This window comes from Pelophylax lessonae (assembly GCF_965119305.1).
Source record: "Pelophylax lessonae genome assembly, chromosome: 9".
NCBI lineage: Eukaryota > Metazoa > Chordata > Amphibia > Anura > Ranidae > Pelophylax > Pelophylax lessonae.
Genome location: NC_138776.1, coordinates 240,743,279 through 240,766,312, shown reverse-complemented (window position 1 = coordinate 240,766,312; position 23,034 = coordinate 240,743,279). Strand labels below are relative to the sequence as shown.

General features: G+C 45.1%; 1 protein-coding gene across 1 annotated transcript in view; it reads left to right on the top strand.

Moving 5' to 3' along the window:
* The window catches only part of LOC309563345 (phospholipid-transporting ATPase IC-like), a gene marked incomplete at both ends in the record, with an annotated part of 170,504 nt that overhangs the window by 122,346 nt on the left and 25,124 nt on the right, over positions 1–23,034 (top strand). The window contains 4 exons of the mRNA XM_082267739.1: positions 6,598–6,821; positions 11,454–11,537; positions 12,768–13,004; positions 19,628–19,766. Coding sequence (XP_082123865.1) covers positions 6,598–6,821; positions 11,454–11,537; positions 12,768–13,004; positions 19,628–19,766 — 684 coding nt within the window. The remainder of the gene's footprint in view (positions 1–6,597; positions 6,822–11,453; positions 11,538–12,767; positions 13,005–19,627; positions 19,767–23,034) is intronic.

The following is a 23,034-nucleotide window of genomic DNA, read 5'->3' as shown; positions in this document are numbered from 1 at the left end:
CCACAGCGGACTCAGCATTTTGTGTTACCCCGGTTATCCTGGATTCTATATGTGTGATTTGTGTTAAAAGAATGAATGGGCTTTTTTAACCACTTGCCGACCGCCGCACGACTATTTACTGCGGCAGTCAGCCCCCTACAGGCAAAGCGATGTAGACCTACGTCGCTCGCCCCCGAGCCTGTAGGGGGCAAGCGCGCGCGCTCCCGCCCCCACTCGTTCCCTGCTGAGCCAGCGCGTGTGACCGGCGGCTCCGATGGCCACTCGCGATCTCCCGCAGGAGAGGGAGAAAGACAGAAGGCTGATGTAACCACAGCCATCTGTCATTCTCACTGAAGTAGGCACAGAGGCTATGCGATCCTACTATATAGGATCGCATGTCTCTGTGGTTACTTCACTAGCCATGCCCCCTGACAGTAAGAATCACGCCCCTAGGGACACACTTAACCCCTTGATCACCAATAAAGTTAACCCCTTCCCTGCCAGTGTCATTTTTACTGTAACAGTGCATATTTATAGCACTGATTACTGTATTAATGTTACTGGTACTCCCAAAAGTATCAAAAATGTCAGGGGTCCGATCTGTCCGTCGCAATGTCGCAGTCTCGCAAAAAAAAATCGCAGATCACCACCATTACTAGTTAAAAAAAAACAATAAAAATTACATAAATCTTTCCCGTAGTTAGTAAACACAATAACTTTTGCCCAAACCAATCAAAAATACGTTTACTGCGATTACTTTTTTTTTTACCAAAAATATGTAGCAGAAAACAAATTGGCCTAAAATGTTAAAAATTTTTGATTTTTACATTTTTTTTGAGAATTTCATATAAAAAAAATTGAAAAGTATAGCTATTTTTTTGTTTATAGCGCAAAAAATAAAAATTGCACAGGTGATCAAATACCACCAAAAAAAAGCTCTGTTTGTGGGAAAAAAAGGACATCAATTTCATTTGGTTACATCATCGCACGACTGCGCAATTGTCCGTTAAAGTCACTCAGTGCCGAATCGCAAAATAGGGCCTGGTCATTGAGCAGCCAAATCCTCCGGGGCTTAAGTGGTTAACATAGGACAGTAATATTTAGGAACAATATCCCTCAGGAAATATATGAAGATGAATTGGTTTGACCTTTTCAGGCTGCTTATCTCATAGACCATTGCTAGATAGTTTAAGGTGGGGTTTGTTATTAAGTACCTGTATCCCATTGTTCTATTGTTTCTGTCTGCCTTGGGATCAACCTTTTATGGGTTGTATATGTATATGTGGATTAGATGCTAGATGGGAGGGGGGATTTCTTCAGCATCTTTTCCTAAAGACTGTCTACTGTTGGAAAGTTGGAAAGATACCTGTGTCATGTTACTGAATGTAGTTACCCCGCCCTGTGTCATTATGCAAAGAAGGGGGGATTGTACCCTGAGTGTATATCTCTTTGTGCCTGTGTTTGAATAAACAGTCTTTTAGGCTTCTTACCACCCTACACTGATGTCTCGACAAGTAACTGGGTGGGTTAAGGGATCTTATACAGCAGACATACTCTTCTTGGGTAAGGGGGTCCGTCACATTTATCTCCCCTTTCGGCAGAAAACTAACACAGAAGGAGACCCCAAACGGGTTGACTTTGAAGTTAGTTTGTAGTTCCAGTCCCCCAATGTCTGTACCCACACAGTACCCCAAACAAATTGTCCCGAACAGAGTGTTACTCACTGAGCCAACCTCTGCCTCTCTCATAGAACATAACCACTGTTGGGGAGAAGTGTGGACTGCCACTTCTTCCTGGAGTCCTTTTAGCCACTGGAGAGAAGACAGGGTGCTTGGGCTCACTCTATCATGCTGTTGGAGATCTGGGCCGGCTGACCAGCATCCCTGGGGTATCCAGGTGGAGACCGTAGTCTTATCCACTTTTTCTAGATGAAAATCCCACAGTGCTTGCACAGCAAGGCTGACATCCTCCTGTCCCAATGTCAGACCTTTTCTTGGCATTGTGTTAGTGAAAACTGACCGCATCGGCTACCACAGGAAATCCATCTTCTGTTAGTTGTGGGCAGAGGCCAGCAGCACTCTGATCTGTTGCAAGCTCTTCTGCTGGGTTGCTTTCAATGAATACCGCAGTCCCATCCACCGACATCAGCTCAAGCTGCAGTTGTGAGGTGCCGACTGCATTCTCTCCCTGGAGCTCCTGCGTAGTTGATTGTTTTGGGCAGAGGTCAGAAAGGTTCTGCCCAGCTGACAGCTGTTCCACTGGGAAGTAAAGTGAAACATCCATGGCCTTGCACAAATCCTTCAGGGCCCCAGATTGTTGTATGCAGGGGTCAACAGCGCCATGGTGTGAAGCCAGCTGCCAGCTCTTCTGCTGGAGGCTCACTGGGTTGTTCCTCCTCAGCATAAACGTTTATTAAATCCCCAGTCTCTTGAACTGGTATCTGGGGATAGAGGTTCACCATCTCCTGTCCGTAAAAACCCAGAAGATGTTACTGGCGCTGGTCAGAAGCTAGTAGAGCTCTGCCCTGTTGTCAGAACTTCAGCTTTGGGGACGGCAATTTCGGGAGTTTCCGCTGATTTTATGACATGCTGCTGAACGTGTTCTAGCAGTTCCCTGTATGCCCTTTCAAGATGCTGTTCTTTCCTTAACAAGTATTCCAGATCAGGTTTAAGCTCTGAGACCCCTGCGAGACCGAGTTTAGCCTCTCTGTATTCTCGCAAAGCCTCAAGGGTAGGTTCTCCTTCATCGCCAAACACAAACACATCTGTAAGCCTCTCCCACGGCAATCCAGGGCCACCAAAGTCATATCCCTCCTGAGAGCATTCTGTTGTCTCTTCTAAATATTCCTGCTCTGCGTGCCATTGCAGAGCCTGATATCGATTGTCCAGCGCTATCTCCTGCTGGACCAGCCTGTCCAACTTGGATACCCAGGATTGCCATCTGCAAGTCCCATTGGTCACTGCCCTGTTGCCCTGGGGTTGGAAAGCACTTGCCCTAGTGCATACCAGCAACCTGGAGGGCTCCTATCCAGACCTTCTTCTGAATCTGCTGCCTAATCTCCAGGTATTGATCCGCAGACACAGTTCTGGGGATTACTGAAAGGGTGATTCGCAGCAACCCCTGGAACTCTGATGGCAGGTACATATCTCTGCTGGGATGACCGAAGTCTGCTATCCCGATCTTTGATCCCAGTGGTGGTTTGGCCATGTTCACAAGAAGGAAGCACTATCAAACTGCTGCCACCAATGTGACGGACCTCCTTACTCAAGAAGAGTATGTTCGCCGTATAAGCTTCCCTTGCCTGATATCAGCATGATCCAAGATCCCTTAGCCCACCCATCACTTGTCGAGACATCAGTGTAGGGTGGTAAGAAGCATAAGACTGTTTATTCAAACACAGGCACAAAGAAATCTACACTTAGGGGAAAATCCCCCCTTCTTTGCATAATGACACATTTAGTAACATGACACACAAGGTATCTTCAACTTTCCAACAGTAGACAGTCTTGACAGCTGCTGAAGAAATCCCCCTTCATTTAGCAGATAATCCACATACACATATACATCCCATAATAGGTTGATCCCAAGGCAGACAGAAACAATAGAATAATGAGATATAGGCACTTAACAATAACAAACCCCACCCCACCCCACCTCAAACTATCTAGCAATGGTCTATGAGATAAACTCCTACAAGCAGCCTGAAAAGGTCAAACCAATTTATCTACATATAATTCCTGAGGGATATTGTTCATAAATATTACTGTCCTAAGTAAAAAATCCCCTTCATTCTTTTAACACAAACCACACATATAGAACCCAGCACAACTGGGGTAACACGAAATGCTGAGTCTGGTGTGGTCGTACAGTAAGTCTGGTTAGTGCAGACCCGACTGGGGTTCTCGTCACCCTATGCACCCAATAGACAGAGGGTGACTTACACATAGGAGGGGCCAGGGGAGCTTGACAAGGAGTTTCTCGACCTCTCTAAGGTAATCTGGATTCCAAAGCCCCCTGCTTAAAGTGACTCCCGTCACAATCTGCATATGCATTCTTGAGCAAGTGGACTTTGTTCCAAGAAATGCGTTGGATGGATAAACACCTATAAGCAGTTTTTTTTAATGCGTTTTTCACAATGTATCCTATACTCCTGTGAGCTTGCATGGTTGAAACCTTGACACTAAAGCCCCGTACACACATACCGATTGTCGGCCGTAAATATTCGGCCAACGACCGTTCGGCCGATTGTAGGCTTGTTAGTATGATGCTTCCGACAGCCGACAGCGCATTTTCGGCCAAACAGAATCTGTCGTGCAGACTTTAAAATTTTTGTTGTCCGTCACCAGAACGGCCGATTGTTCGCCAGTCAGTACAGATTTCGGCCGACAGACAGCAGATTAGCAAGACTGGGCATGCTCAGAAAAGAAAAAAGACAAGGAAAGTTAACCATCACATGACATCACTTCTGCAGTCGGCTGTTGTTGGCCGACAAAATTCGTGTTCAGTCTTTTGCAGTTTTCAACAGACACGACAGCCCTGGACAAAAGACGGCCGATCGTTCGGCCGACGATCAGTACGTGTGTACGGGGCTTAAGACTGCTTCTTTTAATGAAGTTTGCGAAAAGGGGAAGTAAAGGAGCACCCGGTGTCCAGTAGATGTAAATATAAAAACATTTAATTAGGAGTACAGATAAGATTATCTACTGGACACCAGGCGCTTCTTTACACCCACTTTTCTTGATCACATTTGGAAGCGACCATCAGGCCGCACCCCAAAGGAAGCAGCCAAGGCCCCCAACAGGGCGCACCACCCTCCGAAAAAGGCCGGGTACCAATCTTTGGACGGAAACCCTTATTTCCTGCCTTCTTGACCTCCTATCTACAAATAGTGACCAATCTAGTGAGTCCAGCGCGATCTCTACCCTCAAAGAACATCTTTTAATGAAGGACACAATAAAAAGATAAAAGGATTATTTATATTAGAACTTTATAATAAATGTTTTTGTGTATACTGTGTCCCAATTACTATGCCTTTTTCAGATGTCCACATAAAGGTCACTTTAAAGCGGAGTTCCGACCACAAAATCGACATAGTCGATTTTGGGCCATCCGCTTGCTTTTGGTCACCTGTAAAATAAATGGATAGTTAAGATTTTTTTTTTTGTTTACTTACCTTATTATTGAAGAAAAATATACTCACCTTCCTTCCACTTCCTCCCTCAGCGGCCGCGGCCCACGCCGTCACTTCCTCTTTGCGATGATTCCTGGGAGCTGAACGTCATCGCTCCCAGAAATCAATGCGCCGGCACCGGCCCCGCTCGTCACTTCCGGTGCGTCGCCGCATTTCCTGCTAAACAGCTTCTGGGCATGCCCAGAACCATTGGAGGAATGCGGCGCCGCTCCGGAAGTGACGAGCGGGGCCGGTGCAGGCGCATTCTGGGAGAAGAGGACACGGAAGAGGACGCGCTGGCTTCAGCTGCCCACATCCGAGATGGCAGTGCTGGAGAAGAAATGTTAAAGGTAAGTATTTCTTCTTGCAGGTAAGTGCGACCCGGGACAGTTCAGATGCTATCCATTGTGGAATGTACTAGCCCTGACTGTCCCGGGGGTATTTTTATTGAAAAATATTTTTCGTGGCCGGAACTCCGCTTTAATCAAATCTACATATATATACATACAGTAGCTTACATGATACGGAGCTCATTGTCCCATCAATTAGAGATGTGGACTATATCAATATCATAATTGATTGACCTTAAAGCGGAGTTCCACCCAAAAGTGGAACTTCCGCTTTAGGGAGTCCTGACCCCCGACATGCCACATTTGGCATGTCATTTTTTTGGGGGGGGAGCGGGTACCTAGTTTTGACAGGTACCCGCTCCCACTTCCGCTCGGAGCGCCGCGGCGCCCTGAGCGGAAGTTCTCCTCTCCCCCTCCCTCCCTGCAATCTTCTGGGACACGGCAGAGGTCCCAGAAGATTGCCGGCCAATCACGGCGCGCAGCGCGACTCGCGCATGCGCAGTGGGTACCCGGCTGTGAAGCCGCAAACTGTAACAGCCGCGTGCCCACAGCAGTGATGCCGGCGCCGAGGGAGAGGATCGAGGCTTCCGGCGGCCGCATCGCTGGACCGTTGGACAGGTGAGTAAATGGCTGGAACTCCGCTTTAAGGCTACATTCACACCTGAGCGTAGCGTTTTTCGCGCGTTTTTTACCGCGATTTTTGCGGCGTTTTTTACCGCGATTTTACCGCGATTTTTGCCGCGATTTTTGTGCAGGCGTTTTTAGATTGAATAGAGATCAATGGAAAACGCCTGTAATCTGCCCAAAAAGAAGCTCATGTACTTTTTTGAGCGTTGGGCGTTTTGTATACAGCTTCAAAACGCTCAGATGTGAACAGGGGCCATTGAAATGAATAGGATTTGTCTTGTTGGGCGTTTTGAGAGCTGATCCTAGAGCAGAAAAACGCCCCAAAAACGCCCCAAAACGCCTACATGTGAACGGAGCCTTAAGAGCTTGTTGTTTACAAACACAGTAACATAAATGAGCAACATAGACTCACCATGTACTTTGATCCTTAGTCAGACCCAAGTATCAAACCTTGTGTTATCTGTTTTACAGCTGCCCATATTGGTGTAGGGGTGATTGGGAAAGAAGGTTTCCAGGCTGTCCTGGCTAGTGAATTCGCCTTGGCTCAATTCTCTTACCTCCAAAACCTGCTGTTCTTCCATGGTAGATTGTCTTATGCTCGATTTTCCAAGTTCTTATGCTATTACAATTACAAGACTTTTGCCAGTCTCGTTCACAACATCTGGTTTGCCTTCTTCAATTGCTTCACTTCCCTGGTAAGTATTAATTATTATTACAGGTACTTACTGTATATAGCGCTAACAATTTACACAGCACTTTACATACACAACATATATATTGTACATTCACATCAGTCCCTGCCCTCAAGGAACTTACACAATCTAAGGTCCCTAACTCACATTTATACATACACATACTAGGGCCAAATTAGAAAGGAGCCAAATAACCTACCAGCATCTCTTGGGAATGTGGGAGGAAACAGGAGTACCCAGGGGAAACCCAGGCAGCCGCAGGAAGAACCTGCAAACTCTAGAAAGGTAGTACCGAGGTTGGGATTCAAATGAACAACCCTAGTTCCCAATATGGAATACTCTTAGCAGGCTGTGCACTGTAATGATAAAATTCAATGGCCATGTAAATGCTTGACATAAGCCAAATGTGTTTACAAAGGTCACTTAACTCCAAGGTGATTCATCCTCAATAAATTATTGAAAGGGATACATAATCCTACTGTAGCACTGCCCCCTTGAGGGCTGCTGGTTAACGGGTGTTCCCCAGCACTCACCTGACCCTGTTAACCATCCGACCCACCTGACACTCTAGGTTCCGACATGGCAAGTATATTGTTTAAAGACACACTGACACAATTGAAATAATGTCTGGTTATTTTACTGAAGAGATAAACAGGTATAACTCAAAGGTGAACAGGTATAACTTTGTGATTAAAGAATGCACCAATAGCAGTCAGTTAAACCCCACCAAACTTAGTGAGATTCAACAGTGACACCAATACGAATGCAAATAGTTAATGAGAAATATCAAAGATTATTGATAATGCATTTAAATAGGATATTAAATAATGAGTGTCAATACTTATGGCAGTGTAAGTGACTATGGCCTAAAAGAAACATCTCAAAGATTTACCCAAACTATAATTGGTCTAATAGCAATACAAAATACTGTAACTTGTCCCTTTAAGGCAAAACCAAGTATTGGATCCTCTCTCCTAGCAAGGCCTTGCTAAGTCTTCACCGGCAGTTGGAGCTCTTATCACTGTTCAATGTGATATTTGTAATCCCAAACTGATATGTGCAATACTGTCTTTGGTCAGTGTGTTGATGAATGAGGATTATACTTGCGATTAGGATTTCACCAGGCACCCTCCTGTTCTTTGATGTCCATCTGTGATGATCCTACCACACAGGTGATGCACCCTCCCACGCTCCTGCATCTGGGAGTGATCGATATTCAGCTGCCCGGTCAGTCAGCTGTGCCTCCGCTCGCTCTCCGTTCAGCTCCACTGGATCAGCCACTTTTGTCTAGACACCAGCATCCGCACTGCTGAGGATGAGCTCTACTCCCACCAGGCCGCGTGCACAGGGCCCAATCACCGTCAATGTCTCCACACACCGCTCAGGCTGGTCTGCACTCACTGAATCCCGGAAGCAAGAGAGCACGCACACTGTGAAGCAGATAGATTTATATGCTTCCCCATGGTCCTTCACTCCCCCAATAAAGGAAGAGAGGAAAGCACCTCTGAGTGTAATAAAGGTTTTAATATGGCGATAAAAACATAGTAACTCACATGGAGGTTCGAGAATGAGCATGTGGATGAGTCAGGCTCCAGGAGGATGGTATGGCAGTCCGCGGTGTTTGGCGGTGTCCGGCAGGTCCAGGGAGACTTGAGAGAGCCTGCTCTATCGTCTTCTGGTTGGACGGGCGGGGACACTGTGAGGTGGCTGGCAGCGTCTGACATCAGGAGCAGGAAGAATGCTCTTTCTTGAACCTCCATGTGAGTTACTATGTTTTTATCACCATATTAAAACCTTTATTACACTCAGAGGCGCTTTCCTCTCTTCCTTTATTCCTACAAGCAAAGTTGACTTCACTCCACCGGACAGCTTGCCCTGAGTGCCTTCCATCCATCCCTGGAACCATCCTGGACCCCCCCCCCCCCCCTTCCCCATTGGACTTTCAGATAGTCCTTTTTAATGCCTTCTTTTTCCAGGGACTTGCACATGGACTTTTAATCCTCCCCTTGTGCCTTGTATACTTTTGATGGGTAATTGTGTCTTGTTTACATACACTGACACTAATTCGTACCCGCTGCAGCAACTTTGTTTGCACTACCTCTGAGCGCCAACACCCCCATATACTTCACTCCCCCAATGCTCCCTGGGAGTATGGTTCCTTTGGCAATCCATACAACAGTTTGCTTCCAGTTTTGAACTATATCTCCCACAATCCAGTTCGTCCATTTCCTGTGAAAGCCGATCCTCTTCTGTAAGCAGCCTTAAAGGAACACTCTGACAACGCCAACAATAAAGGTAAACCTGAATATATGTATATATTTGCAATATAAATCATGGTAGTCCGGTCCCGACTACACTTCATTCTAGCTACGATAGCCAGAAGTGAGCCAATAATTAAAATGTCATTCTCCTGATTTTTGGGCCCCTTGCACACGGAATGTGTGAAGATATCCTGAGTAAAGTCTCCACACCAGGAACATCCAAGTTAAAACAGTTTATTGAATAAAACTATAGACATCAAGTAATAATACTGGATGACAAGTGTTGGAGTGTCAGGCTGAGCTCCAACACTTTTATTGTTTCAATCTCACCACAATCTTATGGGTGGCATTATCATGATTTATGTATTATTATGATCTATTAATTATTATTATTTTATATCGTTTTAGTTATTTATTATAATGGTAATAATAAGAATTTTTTCTTATAATTTCCCCATTCAAAGTTTTCCTTGTAAATGTCAATGGGCAGTTAGGATCTATTACTATGCAGCCCTCTGTTTATTTCTCCCATAGCTGTTTCAGCTCCATGCAGCTTCATTAGCCACCATTCCGGCTATTATAAATGACACTGTTCGGTCCATTCCCGACTTTGACAAAGCGCGGAGCACGAAACATGTCGTCATGGTGATGGGACCATTCTTTTATTCTTCCACACTGAGGGGGTTGTCGGTCTGAGCCTGCTCATTGTGCGCGGGTGATTAACGTCATCCCCTGCGCCCTCTGCTCTCTCCATTTCAGCCACACGCCGATTGCATATTGCATCGCACCATCTCCCGGATCACACGCCGTTCGGACCATCGTCCCAGCTGAGGTGCTGGTTTCTGTATTCTACGGCTCTGCATGATCTGGCAGCTGTGGGGCAAGTACACAGGCTCAGCCTGACACTCCAACACTTGTCATCCACTATTATTATTTCATGTCTATAGTTTTATTCAATAAACTGTTTTTACTTGGATGTTCCTGGTGTGGAGACTTTACTCAGGATATCTTCCCTTGCATTCTTATCCTCATTTATATTTTTATTATCACTCTAAATCAGGGATCCTCAAACTACGGCCCTCCAGCTGTTGTGGAACTACATGTCCCATGAGGCATTGTAAAACTCTGACATTCACAGACATGACTAGGCATGATGGGAATTGTAGTTTCTGAACACCTGGAGGGCCATAGTTTGAAGACCCCTGCTCTAAATGATAGCCCAAAACCAGAAACGCTTCCTTTTTCCCCCAGTTGCTACATCAATTGATTTTAATGCCCGAGAAGGATCCAAAGGTGTTGAATATGTGTAGTGCATCCAATAAGGACGGGGCTGCACCGTTAGGGTATAGTAAAGCGTCATCCGCATGTAATAATATATTTTCCTCCAACCTCCCCACTCGCAAGCCCTGAACCAGTGCTGGGACAAGGTCATCTAGAGTCCAGGGCGAACATGCCAAATTGCACCCCCCCCCCATGATGTATGAGCATTATGTGTCAGCAAACCCCCCCCCCCCAAAAAAGAAGAACAGCATAAATTCCCCTTCCTCCCACTACAAATCCGACCCCCTGCTGAAAACCCCTCCCCCATTGCAAATCTTTGCCCCCCGGCTCAAAAGCTCCCAACACAATACCCCCCCTCAATAATTCTCCCTTCCTAGCACAAATCCTTACCCCCCCCATACCAAATCTCCATTCCCTGCACAAATTCCCCTCCCTTTAATCCCCCATCCTAGCACAAATCTCCCCCCCCCCCCCCAATTTCTCCTCCTAGCCCAAATGCCCCCCAATCATCCCTAGCACAAATCCCCCCAAAATTGCCCCTCCTAGCACAAATCCTTACCCCCCCATACCAAATCCCCATTCCCTGCACAAATTCCCCTCCCTTTAATCCCCCATCCTAGCACAAATCCCCCCCCCCCATTTCTCCTCCTAGCGCAAATGCCCCCCAATCATCCCTAGCACAAATCCCCCCAAAATTGCCCCTCCTAGCACAAATCCTTACCCCCCATACCAAATCTCCATTCCCTGCACAAATTCCTCTCCCTTTAATCCCCTATCCTAGCACAAACCCCCCCCCCCCCAATTTCTCCTCCTAGCGAAAATGCCCCCCAATCATCCCTAGCACAAATCCCCCCAAAATTGCCCCTCCTAGCACAAATCCTTACCCCCCTATACGAAATCCCCATTCCCTGCACAAATTCCCCTCCCTTTAATCCCCCATCCTAGCACAAATCCCCCCCCCCCCCCAGCAGAACATATAGTCACTATAGTCTATACCGCAACAGTTCTGCACATAATTTACTACATAGATATGAAACCAATTTTTTTTTTTTTTTATTTTACTAAATAATTTTTTGTCTTTCTATCTAATCAGCCAGTGTTCGATGCTTGGTTCCCAGTGTTTAATGCTGCCTTATATACACTATTTCCATCCCTTTGCATGGCAATTCTTGATAAAGTAAGTATAGCTACAATATGGAATTGACTACATCTGACCAAAAAATAAAAAGAAAGAAACCAGCCACATCTCCAAAACATTTGGTTAATGGGAAATCCATAAAGGCATCATCATTCAGGTAGAAGGCTAGAATAAGAGCAAGATAGAAGCTAATAATAATAGGAGAAAGACAGACAAATCAGAACCAGAAGACAGACTGGGGTCAAAGGCAGGAACAAGACCTGGAGCCAGAAGCAAACGCAGATTAGCAAGTAGAATCAGATGAAGGCCTCTTGGTCCCTTTAGGGCAGCCTTTTAAACCAGGGTGCCCAGGCACACTGGGGTGCCTTTAGGATTCTTCGCAAAATGCCTAAAAATTGCCCCAAAAAAAGTACACAAGCTTCTTTTTTGGAAGATTACAAGCGTTTTTGTTAGATGTTAATTAGTGATCGACCGATATCCTTTTTTTAATGCCGATACCGATATTTTGGTCATCGGATATCGGTATCGGCCGATATCTGCAGATATATTCGGACATGTAAAAAAACATTTTTTTTTTCTTCTAAAGGTACTCTTGTGGAGGGATCTGGGGGGTCTAATAGACCCCAAACCCCTCCTCGGCAGCGAAAAGCATTCAAAACGCCAAGTTTGGCTGTTTTGAATGCTGTCAGTTTTTTTAATTTGGCGCCGAGTACCCGGAAGTGATGTCATGACATCACTTCCGGTTTTTTACATGGAGACCCGGGTCTTCTCTTCAGCAGCGGTGGAGGTGGGATGCCCAGGTCTCCCGGTGGGACGGAAGACACGGGCGAGCCACGGAAGGCGCGGGAGGGGGGGGGAAACATCCCCTCCCGCTCCTTGGAATGACAGCCGAGCGGCTTCTCAGCCGCATTGGTTGTCATTACAAGTCAGCCGACCGTCGGCTATGGACGGCGGTACCGGGATGATGCCTCTAGCTGCAGGCATCACCCCGGTACAAGCACCTTTTCTAAATATCGGCAATATCGGCAAATCAGAAGGCCGATTCTGATATATCGGGGAAAGTGCATATCGGCCCCCAATATATCAGTGTTGCTGATAATCGGTCGATCTCTAATGTCAATGCCTGCCTCCAAACACCTGCAAAAAACGCCTGAAAAACGCCCAAAAAAATGCCTCAAAATGATTCGCTCGGGTGTGAATGGAGCCTAAAGCTCCCCTGGATGTCACATTTAAACAATGCATGTTTTTATTTTTTTAATTTTTTTTCAGGATACAGATCGCAAGGGCAGCCGTCAACATCCAGAGCTGTATGTGATTGGTCAGAAAGACAAATGTCTGGGCCTGAGGATTCTTGTGCATGTTTTATATGGCTTCTACACTTCTCTGGTCATGTTCTTTATTGCTTATTTTGCTTTCTTTGACACCGCTGGGCCCAATGGAACATTCAGTTATGAGGTTTTTGCGTTTACCATGACCACAATTAATGTCCTGGCTGTTTGGGCTGAGGTGAGGAATCTACTTAAAGTGATTGTAAAGCTTTCATTTTTTTTCCCACAAAATAATAAACATGTGATTCTTACCTGCTCTGTGCAGTGGTTTTGCACAGAGCAGCCCAGATCTTCCTCTTCTTGGGTCCCACGCCTGCGCTCTTGTCTCCTGTCGGGTGTTCCCACAGCAAGCAGCTATCTATAGGGGCACCCAAGCTGCGCCGCTGCTCTGTGTGTACATTCACACACAGCGCCCGGTTCGGCCCCACCCTCAGCATCTCCTGATTGGCTCACTGGCTGTGATTGACAGCAGCCAATGGCTCCCGCTGCTGCCAATAGCCAATCAGGAGTGCGTCGTGGACATAGCTGGATCAAGAGGGGGCTCGGGTAAGTATTAGGGGGGCCGGGGCAGCTGTACAGAGAAGGTTTACCTACATGTATTCTAAAACCATGTGCCTTTACAACCACTTTAACAATGTTTTGGTAACAATGTTTTGGTAACAATGTAGGGAGAGTATATACAAAAAACTCATCAAATTGCTTTAGGCTACATTCACACTGGCAATCAGTGGCGGCTGGTGCTCCATCAGTCAGGGTGGGGCGGCGGGTGGCAGACAGACCCCCCATCACTCCAGCGGCAGACGGACCCCCCTCCAATCACTCCAGCGGCAGACAGACCAGGACCCCGGACCTAGACCCCCCACGCCAGTTTATTTACCTTGCCGGAAATGACAGGCAGTGGTGGCTTCCCCCTCAGTCCCCATGTTCCCTCTTGACGGCTGTCTCCTTCCTCCTTCACCAATAGTTTGCCGCCTTCTTTCGGACAATCGGGAAACAGGTCTCAGGACCCGCTTCCTGATTGGCTGAGAGGAGAATCAGTGTGGCAATAGCGAATAATCATTCGCTATTGTCACACAACTGGGTGGGCTTAGGGCGCAGTGCTCTGCGCCCCGCGCCCACCTTTTTTTGAAGCCTATTAGAGCCTTTGGCTCTAATCACGTACTTAAAAAAAACCCATTGGAATCCATGCATCCTGGCGCCCTGCATGTAGATTAGGGGGCCGGTCGCATGGATGGGGGGGGGGGGCACCCCTGTGCCCCTAATGGATGGGCCACCACTGCTGGCGATTTAGGCCTGTGCAAATTGAAGCAGCAAAGTCTTCTGTCTGCACAGCCAGCAATTAGCTGCAGTGATCGCTGGACGCACTTTGTGTGCACTTTGTGTCATCCAGCAGCAACCACCGCAGGTAGATAAAGTCGTTATAGTGGGGGGTCAGGGTCTGCACCTGACCCCTCACAGCCACAGCGGGAATCAGAAGATACCTAGTGCGACAACTCGCACCGACCCAAGTTTCCGGTATGAATACAGCCCTATAGATGTAATTTATTGTGGTTGCCAAGTCTGTCAGGCAGGGCTGCTGATAAGGCAATACAACTGGTCCTGTTGTGCTGGGCCCAGGCCTCATCAGCTTAACAGGGGGGACCCCAGGCAGCTGTATTGTTAATTTCTGCCTAAATGAATACATTGATTTGACTAGACCACACCCCCTCTCCTACTTGCTTAACAAGGCTTAAATTACATTTTCCTGCGCCCATCACATCAACAGAGGTGCCCAGAAGGTGGGAGCAGGAGAATTACTTTTTTTTTTTTCTTTTTCGGGGCGTAGGTATATAAAGGTTGTGTGACAATAGCAAATGAATATTCGCTATTGTCACAGGGATTCTCCTCCTGGCCAATCAGGAAGCGGGTGCTGAGACCCATTTCCCGATTGGCCAAAAGGAGAAGCCATCCTATTGGCGAAGGAGGAGGGAGGAGATGCAGGGGAAGCCTGACTCACAAGGGAGACTGAAGCGGAAGCCTCCACCGCTGCTGCCTGCGGTCCAAATGTCAGTCCAGGGTGAGTCAGCCAGTAAACGGGGGTGAGTCAGCCAGTATGGTGTGCGGGCTGGAGCTGGTGTGGTCCAGGGGGGGGGTATGGTGTGCGGGCTGGAGCTGGTGTGGTCCGGGGGGGGTATGGTGTGCGGGCTGGAGCTGGTGTGGTCCATCTGCCGCCCCCCCCCCCCCCCCAGCCCATGGAGCACCAGCCGCCACTGTATGTAAACCCTTACCTTGTTAAAACAACCCATTCAGTTAAAATAGAATTAAAAGGCAAAACATTTGTGTATAGATATAGCAACAAACATTATAAACAGCTTTTTGCCCTGTTTTAAAGTGGTTACATTCCTGCTGTTCTCAGCTGCATTAGAACTGGGGGAGGAGAAACAGCAGTACACTGATCTGCCCAGAGAACAGTGTTGGGGGGTTTAGGACAAGTCTGATCTTTGGAGGAGAGCAGAGCAGACTTCCCAGCACAGCTAGAGAACTGACCACTGTGTCTAGTGTGGTCAGTTTTTAATAGGAAAGCAGAGGAACTCACAGGAACACCAGGGATTTCTCACAAAGGAAGCAATACAAAGAGAACAAGAGACTTTTTCTCATACAAATACATGGTACAGCAGTCACATATCAGGAATATGAATTGTTGGGTTTACATACTCTTTAACCAGTTCCCGAATGGCCTATAGCCAAATGACGGCCAGGCAGGACATTCACTGTGCCGGGTGGATGTCATATGACATCCTCCCGGAATATATGGTCTCCTGTGTCAAAAAAATTCAACCTGTGAGTGTGTTTTTTTTTTGTTTTTTTTAGGTTTAAATCCGCTTGGGGTTTTGTTCCTTTTTAAAGTACCTCTACCATGCCTTGCACTCCCAAAAAGGGTCAGGTGACTTTTCAGCTGCTCTGGAATGTGTTGGCATTAGTAATTCATGTTCAGTGTGCATTGTCATACCTTGTGTTCCTTATTACTTGTCTACAAATGTACGTTTATAAACTGCATGATAGGCAAGTGGTTAAATCAAGCTCATGGCAGATGCCGCAGCTGTGAGCTTGGTACCGGCTTGCTGATAAAAGCCTGATCACTTTTATGGGGCTCTCAAAGTGTGCCTTCACCAGTGGTGGTTCCTGACCTCTCCCCCGTTCTTCTGGGGAGCCCGGGACTGCAGGAAATGGCTTGCCCAGTGAGAGCAGGAGGAACTTGGGGAACATCTGTCCCCTGATCCCTCCTGCAATGAATGACCCCGGAAGTGACATGTTTTATGACACTTCCGGGGTCACGCTCTTTAAAACCGATCTGTCCTGGAATAGCTTCACTGGAGGGCAGGGGAGACATTGGGGGGTCTAATAATGTCTCGATAAAGAGTACCTGTCACCTGCTCATTCTTTTACTTATATGGGGCTCTCAAAGTGTGCCTTCACCAATGGTGGTTCCTGAGTTTTCCCCCGTTCTTCTGGGGAGCCCGGGACTGCAGGAAATGGCTTGCCCAGTGAGGGCAGGAGGAACTTGGGGAACATGTGTCCCCTGATCCATCCTGCAACTAATGACCCCGGAAGTGACATGTTTTATGACACTTCCGGGGTTACAGCTGTCAGCTCTTCAAATACGATCTGTCCTGAAATAGCTTTACTGGAGGGCAGGGGAGACATTGTGGGGTCTAATAATGTCTCCATAAAGAGTACCTGTCACCTGCTCATTCTTTTACTTATATGGGGCTCTCAAAGTGTGCCTTCACCAGTGGTGGTTCCTGACCTCTCCCCCGTTCTTCTGGGGAGCCCGGGACTGCAGGAAATGGCTTGCCCAGCGAGAGCAGGAGGAACTTGGGGAACATCTGTCCCCTGATCCATCCTGCAACTAATGACCCCTGAAGTGACATGTTTTATGATACTTCCGGGGTCACAGCTGTCAGCTTTTTAAACACGATCTGTCCTGCAATAGCTTCACTGGAGGGCAGGGGAGACATTGTGGGGTCTAATAATGTCTCCATAAAAAGTACCTGTCACCTGCTCATTCTTTTACTTTTATGGGGCTCTCAAAGTGTGCCTTCACCAGTGGTGGTTCCTGAGCTCTCCCCCGTTCTTCTGGGGAGCCCGGGACTGCAGGAAATGGCTTGCCCAGCGAGAGCAGGAGGAACTTTGGGAACATCTGTCCCCTGATCCATCCTGCAACTAATGACCCCGGAAGTGACATGTTTTGTGACACTTCCGGGGTCACAGCTGTCAGCTCTTTAAACACGATCTGTCCTGCAATAGCTTCACTGGAGGGCAGAGGAGACATTGGGGGGTCTAATAATGTCTCCATAATGAGTACCTGTCACCTGCTCATTCTTTTACTTTTATGGGGCTCTCAAAGTGTGCCTTCACCAGTGGTGATTCCTGAGCTCTCCCCCGTTCTTCTGGGGAGCCAGGGACTGCAGGAAATGGCTTGCCCAGCGAGAGTAGGAGGAACTTGGGGAACATCTGTCCCCTGATCCCTCCTGCAACTAATGTCCCCGGAAGTGACATGTTTTATGAAACTTCCGGGGTCATAGCTGTCAGCTCTTCAAATACGATCTGTCCTACAATAGCTTTACTGGAGGGCAGGGGAGACATTTTGGGGTCTAATAATGTCTCCATAAAGAATACCTGTCACCTGCTCATTCTATTACATTGAAGGATTTTTAGAGCCCTTGCCATTGCAATAAAGTAAAAAAAAAAATAAATTAGACAAGTGTAAAAAAAAATTAATATTTAAAGCAAATAAAAAAGTAAAATGCTTTTTACAGTTTTAACAAACGTTTGGAATTTATTTACTTGAGGCAACCCAATCTTTCATAATTTACCAACAAATTGTGTTTGTTTGCATTAAAATTCATCTTAACGTAATTTTTTCCTGAAAATATATGTTTGATAAATACCTGCGCAAATATTAAAAAAAAAAAAAAAAATGTTAAACTACCACCATTTTATTTTCCAGAATCTCTCCTTCCAAAAATATTTCCTTCATGGGGTTTACAAGTAATTTCTAACAGACTTGTACAGAAAATTAAAAATTTCCCCCGGTAGGCAAGTGGTTTATGGAGATGTGATCTTGGCCTTAAAAATTGAAGGCTTGTTAGACCCCTTGCCATTGCAATAAAGTAAAAAAGAATTAGACAAGTGTAAAAAAAAAAAAATTAATATTTAAAGCAATTAAAAAAGTAAAATGTTTTTTTACAGTTTTAAAATTTGAAATGTTTGGAATCTATTTACTTGAAGCAACCCAATCTTTTATAATTTACCAACAAATTGGGTATAATATTGTGTTTGTTTGCATTAAAATTCATCCTAGCGTAATTTTTTCCTGAAAATATATGTTTGATAAATACCTGCGCAAATATTAAAAAAAAAAAAAAAAAAAATGTTAAACTACCACCATTTTATTTTCCAGAATCTCTCCTTCCAAAAATATTTCCTTTATGGGATTTACAATATTTTCTAACAGACTTGTACAGAAAATTTAAAAATTTCCCCCGGTAGACAAGTGGTTTATAGAGATGTGATCTTGGCCTTAAAAATTGAAGGCTTGTTAGACCCCTTGCCATTGCAATAAAGTAAAAAAGAATTAGACAAGTGTAAAAAAAAAATAATAATATTTAAAGCAATTAAAAAAGTAAAATGTTTTTTTTACAGTTTTAAAATTTGAAATGTTTGGAATCTATTTACTTGAAGCAACCCAATCTTTTATAATTTACCAACAAATTTGGTATAATATTGTGTTTGTTTGCATTAAAATTCATCCTAGCGTAATTTTTTTCTGAAAATATATGTTTGATAAATACCTGCGCAAATATTAAAAAAAAAAAAAAAAAAATGTTAAACTACCACCATTTTATTTTCCAGAATCTCTCTTTCCAAAAATATTTCCTTCATGGGGTTTACAAGTAATTTCTAACAGACTTGTACAGAAAATTAAAAATTTCCCCCGGTAGGCAAGTGGTTTATGGAGATGTGATCTTGGCCTTAAAAATTGAAGGCTTGTTAGACCCCTTGCCATTGCAATAAAGTAAAAAAGAATTAGACAAGTGTAAAAAAAAAAATTAATATTTAAAGCAATTAAAAAAGTAAAATGTTTTTTTACAGTTTTAAAATTTGAAATGTTTGGAATCTATTTACTTGAAGCAACCCAATCTTTTATAATTTACCAACAAATTTGGTATAATATTGTGTTTGTTTGCATTAAAATTCATCCTAGCGTAATTTTTTCCTGAAAATATATGTTTGATAAATACCTGCGCAAATATTAAAAAAAAAAAAAATGTTAAACTACCACCATTTTATTTTCCAGAATTTCTCTTTCCAAAAATATTTCCTTCATGGGGTTTACAAGTAATTTCTAACAGACTTGTACAGAAAATTAAAAATTTCCCCCGGTAGGCAAGTGGTTTATGGAGATTTGATCCTGGCCTTAAAAATTGAAGGCTTGTTAGACCCCTTGCCATTTCAATAAAGTAAAAAAGAATTAGACAAGTGTAAAAAAAAAAATTAATATTTAAAGCAATTAAAAAAGTAAAATGTTTTTTACAGCTTTAAAATTTGAAATGCTTTTGCTATAAAAGTGGGGAAAGGGTTTTTGAGCAGCAGAAATGTGAAGAATCTCCTATTTAAACCCATACCTAAAATTCAGCTTTAAATGCTTCCCCACCAGCTAATCAAGCAATATTGTCCTGACATGTGGGTTGTGGAACTGGAAATGAAAAAGTACATATAGGTTTTTTAACCATGCAGCTTTTTTTTTTTCCCCAACAGGCAGCCTTAGCGATTTCTACGTGGTCTGTGTTAACTGTCCTGGCTTTCGTATTCTCTTTTATTAGCTACTTTCTCGTCACATATTTAACAACCTTTCCCCCTGCCTACCTGTTCAGCATGTCTCAGTTCAATTTTCTAGGTATGTTATGCTATATTATAAAACTTTGATTTCCTATGTCATCTCTGTGGGTTTGCTGTTCATGAAACACTATGGGGTTGATTTATTAAAACTGGAGCGTGCAAAATCTGGTACAGCTGTGCATGGTAGCCAATCAGCTTTTGACTTCAGCTTTTTGACTGTTTAGTTTTGATCAGGGCTTTTTTTTCTCAGAGAATAGGTGCAGGAACTCCCACTTTTGGAGTTACCCCTTGTCTCCGCCCCTACCTACCTCCGAGCACCATTCCTAGGTTCAACCCTCTACTCACCTCCCAGTACTGCCCCTTTTAGAGAATACAGAACCAAGTATCATTTGTGGTACCAAGTAATTTGTCTGGAATTTTTTAATGATAACAAGAAAAGCAGTAAAATAACAACAAAAGGACCCCCCAGCAACAGTAGATCCCACCAGCAACAATGGACCACCCACAGCAAAATACCCCCAGCAACAATAGACCCTCAACAGCAACAACAGATCTCCCCGCAGACAGCATCAATAGACCCTCCAGCAGCCAGCCACAATAGAGTGTTCCCTCAACAGTAGATCCCTCTCAGCAACAACTGACCCCCGAGCAACATAAGACTAACCACAGCAACAATAGACCCCCCTTCTGTAAAAATAGATCCCTTCCAGAGACAATATGTCCCCCATCAGCAACAGTAGACCTCCCTGGCAACAATAACCCCCCCTGCAAAAATATATCCCCTCCAGCAACAATAGATTCCCCACCAGCCAGCATCAAAAGACACCTGTAGCAAAGCCCAGCACCCCTTGCCATTACATAAATTCAGTGCTGGAGGTGCCAGAACTGTGTTCCCCCGCGTTCCTGCTGAAAAAAAGCCCTGGTTTTGATTGAAAAAAACTGGAATCTGAAGGAATGACAGAGCAACGGTTTAAGCAATGGCAAAAAAAAGTATCTACTGTATATACAATAACAGTTTAACAGTCCGTAGTATGCTTCCCTATTTTTTCTGCTGGCCGGCTTGTTGGAGCCCATCAATTATGGTGGAGCGCGCATGGTAATGTCTATTAAGAACTGGTGCAGGCACTGCCACTGTAGTCCTTCTAGATAGCTCTATCCCTTGTCTATCAAGGTGTAGCACAGGGTTGACCAGTGGCCAGGGCAGTAGTCAGTAGTATGTTTCCCTATTTTTTCTGCTGGTCGGCTTGTTGGAGCCCATCCATTATGGTGGAGCGCTCATGGTAATGTCTATTAAGAACTGGTGAAGGCACTGCCACTGTAGTCCTTCTAGATAGCTCTATCCCTTGTTTATCAAGGTGTAGCACAGGGTTGACCAGTGGCCGGGGCAGTAGTCAGTAGTATGCTTTCCTATTTTTTCTGCTGGCCGGCTTGTTGGAGCCCATTAATTATGGTGGAGCGCTCATGGTAATGTCTATTAAGAACTGGTGAAGGCACTGCCGTTGTAGTCCTTCTAGATAGCTCTATCCCTTGTTTATCAAGGTGTAGCACAGGGCTGACCAGTGTCCAAGGAAGGCCTGGCCCTACAATGGGTTACACTGGGTCCATTGGACCCAGGCAGCACTTTGGGAAGGGCAGAAAATTGGTGCCCAAGATTATTTTTCCAGCAGTTTTGTGTGTGATCTGTTTGCGACACGTTACGGGCGGCATTTCCCCATCTCATACTGCCGCCCATGGTGCAAACTGTCTCCTCCGGAGAAAGTTGCCAATGTAATTGTGGTGTGCGCAATGACGTCAGACATTCAGACAAACAAAATAATACTGGAGTTTGTGGTTTGGAATTGAACATAATGGTATGTCATATAATTGTGCATGTAGACAAGGGGCTGTTGCATGTGAATCTGACTTCCTGATAAATTAAATTTTAGTTTTAATTATCATGTTCTAAAATAATATATGTGGGGCTTTTGGTGGGCGTGATTTTTTTTTTTTTTTGGGGGGGGGGGGGCAGAATTGAATTTTTGGACCCAGGCAGCACAATGTCTTGGGCCAGCCCTGCCAGTGGCCTCTCATCAGCAGTGCTTACAGACAAAGTATTCCCCAGTCAGGGTTCTCAGCGTCTGGACCCTCAATTAGGCAGCAGCCTCAACCAGCTTTTGATGATCTGGAATGGCAGACACCAGGGTTGAGAAAAATGGTCCACCAGGGTCCATAAATTAAATGCTGACCCCCCCCCCCATCCAAAAAAAAAATCATGTCCATCCAGCAAACAGATATTTCCATAAACAAAGAGACATCCCCAAAGAATAAAGAGACATACCCATATATTCAGCAAAGAGACATACTACCCATATATTCAGCAAAGAGACATACCCATATATTCAGCAAAGAGACATACCCATATATTCAAAAATGGACATTTCCATAAAGCAAAGAGACGTCCCCATATAGTAAAGAGACAGCCCAATCCAGTAGAGACATACCCATATATTCAGCAAAGAGACATACCCATATATTTAGCAAAGAGACAAGCCCAGAGGGAGGGAGAAAGCCTAGAGTCCATGCGCAGTGCGCACCTGTTGCTGCCCCTTCTAAAGTGCTGCCTGGGTCCCATAGACCCACTGGGACCCATGGTAGGGTCGACCCTGGCGGACACTGTGTCTGTTTCTCTCTCACCCCGGTGTAATAGCCCGCTCATAGTCTCCGTCTCTCTGCAGAGTGTTAGAAACAGATGTCGGCAGATAAGAACCATTTGGCCCATCTAGTCTGCCCAATATATCTGAATCCTATGAATAGTCCCTGGCCCTATCTTATATGAAGGATAGCCTTATGCCTATCCCATGCATGCTTAAACTCCTTCACTGTATTTGCAGCTACCACTTCTGCAGGAAGGTTATTCCATGCATCCACTACTCTCTCAGTAAAGTAATACTTCCTCATATTACTTTTATACCTTTGCCCCTCTAATTTAAAACTGTGTCCTCTTGTGGTAGTTTTTCTTCTTTTAAATATGCTCTCCTCCTTTACCGAGTTGATTCCCTTTATGTATTTAAAAGTTTCTATCATATCCCCTCTGTCTCTTCTTTCTTCCAAGCTAGTGTTCTGTTCTTCTTTCTTCCAAGCTAAAGTGTTCTTTTCCTTATCTCAACCCAGGAAAACCCCGGGTTGAGACTCCTCTCCCTCAGTTCCACTCGGAGTTGAAGTCCAGGAACAGGGTTGTAGTGCAGACTAAGTTTCTTTGCAAACTATATCTCCCACAATCCTCCATATATCAACTCAGAGTCTCTAGCAGTCCATGTCCTCAGTTTGCCTCCTAGTGGATGGGGGTG